The sequence below is a fragment of the Vitis vinifera genome, chromosome 7 (genome assembly GCF_030704535.1).
Source record: "Vitis vinifera cultivar Pinot Noir 40024 chromosome 7, ASM3070453v1".
NCBI lineage: Eukaryota > Viridiplantae > Streptophyta > Magnoliopsida > Vitales > Vitaceae > Vitis > Vitis vinifera.
Genome location: NC_081811.1, coordinates 4,769,201 through 4,771,384, shown reverse-complemented (window position 1 = coordinate 4,771,384; position 2,184 = coordinate 4,769,201). Strand labels below are relative to the sequence as shown.

Sequence of the window (2,184 nt, the reverse complement as noted above, 5' to 3'; positions counted from 1 at the left end):
CGCATTGATCACACACATAATCTACAATCCTCGCATAGCGAGATGACCTCAAAAAATCAAACTAAAAGCCGAAAAGAAACGCATTAGTCCTCACAACATAATTAGCTCAAAGAACCATAACACTAGACAAAATTGGAGACTTCAAAACCTTTTCTCCATTGGTCCCATTCCAATTACATTTAAGTATTCACAAAAGTGGTCACAGACTCCCAATGGCGCACAAAAGTGCTTCTTGATCAGAGGTCGGTCACAATTTTATATTCTTCAGTGAAGCCTCGTCCTCACCATCTTCACATGCTACAAATCCATGGTAAGACCTTCAAAGTTGAGACATGATTATAAAAAATAGAAAAAGTATATGGGCTACTCGTTGGAAAGAAGACCTTCCGTCGACAGATCTAAATGCGTACACACGATTTGTAGAAGCATGTGATATGGGAGTGTGGGGTGAGATAGCGAAAGGTCAATTCGTCAAACCTTGGACTCTAAAACTCGGAATTAATGAAATTAAAAAGAATCTTAGTGTCATAAGCTCATTACATAAGTGTATATGTATATAATATTCAATTCACTCGGGGCCGAGTCAAATCACAAAACCACTACCTTTTCTTTGCTATATAACCCAATCTCTTTTCCTCTCTTGTGCTATATAAATCCCTTGTTTGTACCATTCCAAAATAAGGCCATTTTCCTCTATCCTCTATCCTCTAATCCAAATCCAAATCTTGTGTTTGGTGTCTGAAAATGGTGGTGAGCGAGAGAGGTTGTGACTCAGAAGAAGAGATGAACATGGACCTGAGGAAAGGTCCATGGACGGCTGAAGAGGACACGCTGCTCAACAATTACATTACCATCCACGGCGAAGGCCGCTGGAACTCCCTAGCTCGCTGCGCAGGTGGCTACGCCAACCATGTTTGATGTTCTTCTCTTAGTTTATCGATCAACAAAGATGCGCAGTTTCCAATTTTCTGACTGTAATCGGGTTTTTCAGGTTTGAAGAGAACTGGGAAGAGTTGCAGGCTGAGATGGTTGAACTACTTGCGACCTAATGTCAAGCGCGGAAACATTACGCTGCAAGAACAGCTGCTTATCCTCGAGCTCCATTCACGCTATGGAAACAGGTATTTGTTAGTGGGTGATCATTGTTTTTCCTTCTGATTGATTTAGTTTGATTGATTTAATCTGATATTAGATGATTATTCAATGAAGGTGGTCCAAAATAGCCCAACACCTGCCTGGGAGGACAGACAATGAGATCAAAAACTACTGGAGAACAAGGGTTCAAAAGCAGGCAAAGCAGCTCAAATGCGATGTTAACAGCAAGCAATTCAGAGACACCATGCGCTATGTGTGGATGCCACGCTTGGTCGAGCGAATCAAAGCTGCCGGAGGCGATTCCACCCCCACCGCCCCCGCCACCTACGGTCACCATATGTCAAGTCAAATTCTGGACATGCCCAGAAACGGCGAGTTTGGGTTGGGGTACTCAGACCCAGGTCTCCGGCCAGAGTTCTCCGGGGGGCCCTCAGAGGGGTCGGAGACCCAGGTGTCGCCGGTATCAGACATGACAGACTACTACGATTTCTCTGGCGGGCACTGCTCGGACAGTCAGCAAAACGGGGTCATTTCATACCCAGAACAAGCGGATACATCATCTGGGTGCTTGGAATTTGAGGGGCTTGAGCAGAGCAATGGGTGGTCGTTGGGAGGTGGGGACTCACTGGAGAATTTGCTGAATGATGAGGATATTTGGTTCTTAAAGCAACAGTTCTTTGACGACTTCTAGGAAAATGCATACGCTTGCCTAACACGTGGAGACACTGTGAACCTCATTATCCCTCCATGTTTGATGATTTTACACAGAATCAGATCAGAGATTTCAATTTTCAACAAACAAAGAATCCAATATCATCACAAAAAAGGAACGATAGAAAATTTTAACCACTAAAAATGAAGTACATAAAAGAGAGAAGACAATAGGCTACTTTTCAATTCACCACTTCCCTTTGTTTCTTTAAGCTCCTGTAATTGTCCTTTTTTGGGTTGATATTGAAATTCTTTAATAACATCCTTTCATATATTTTTTTCTTAGCTGCAGAATGTTACTATTTTTAATGCTTTTCCCCAGAGAGAAAAAAAAAAATCATAATCCCATGATCACCTATCCAATAGGGAAAGTATCAA

General features: G+C 42.4%; 1 protein-coding gene across 1 annotated transcript; it reads left to right on the top strand.

The window, feature by feature from the left end:
- The first annotated feature begins 744 nt into the window (after positions 1 to 744).
- On the top strand, positions 745 to 1,786 carry LOC100260647 (R2R3 transcription factor MYB108-like protein 2). The gene is given in 6 exon segments (NM_001280988.1): positions 745 to 895; positions 992 to 1,121; positions 1,210 to 1,582; positions 1,585 to 1,626; positions 1,629 to 1,637; positions 1,640 to 1,786. Coding segments are annotated over 6 exon segments (852 nt in total).
- The last annotated feature ends 398 nt before the right edge of the window (positions 1,787 to 2,184 follow it).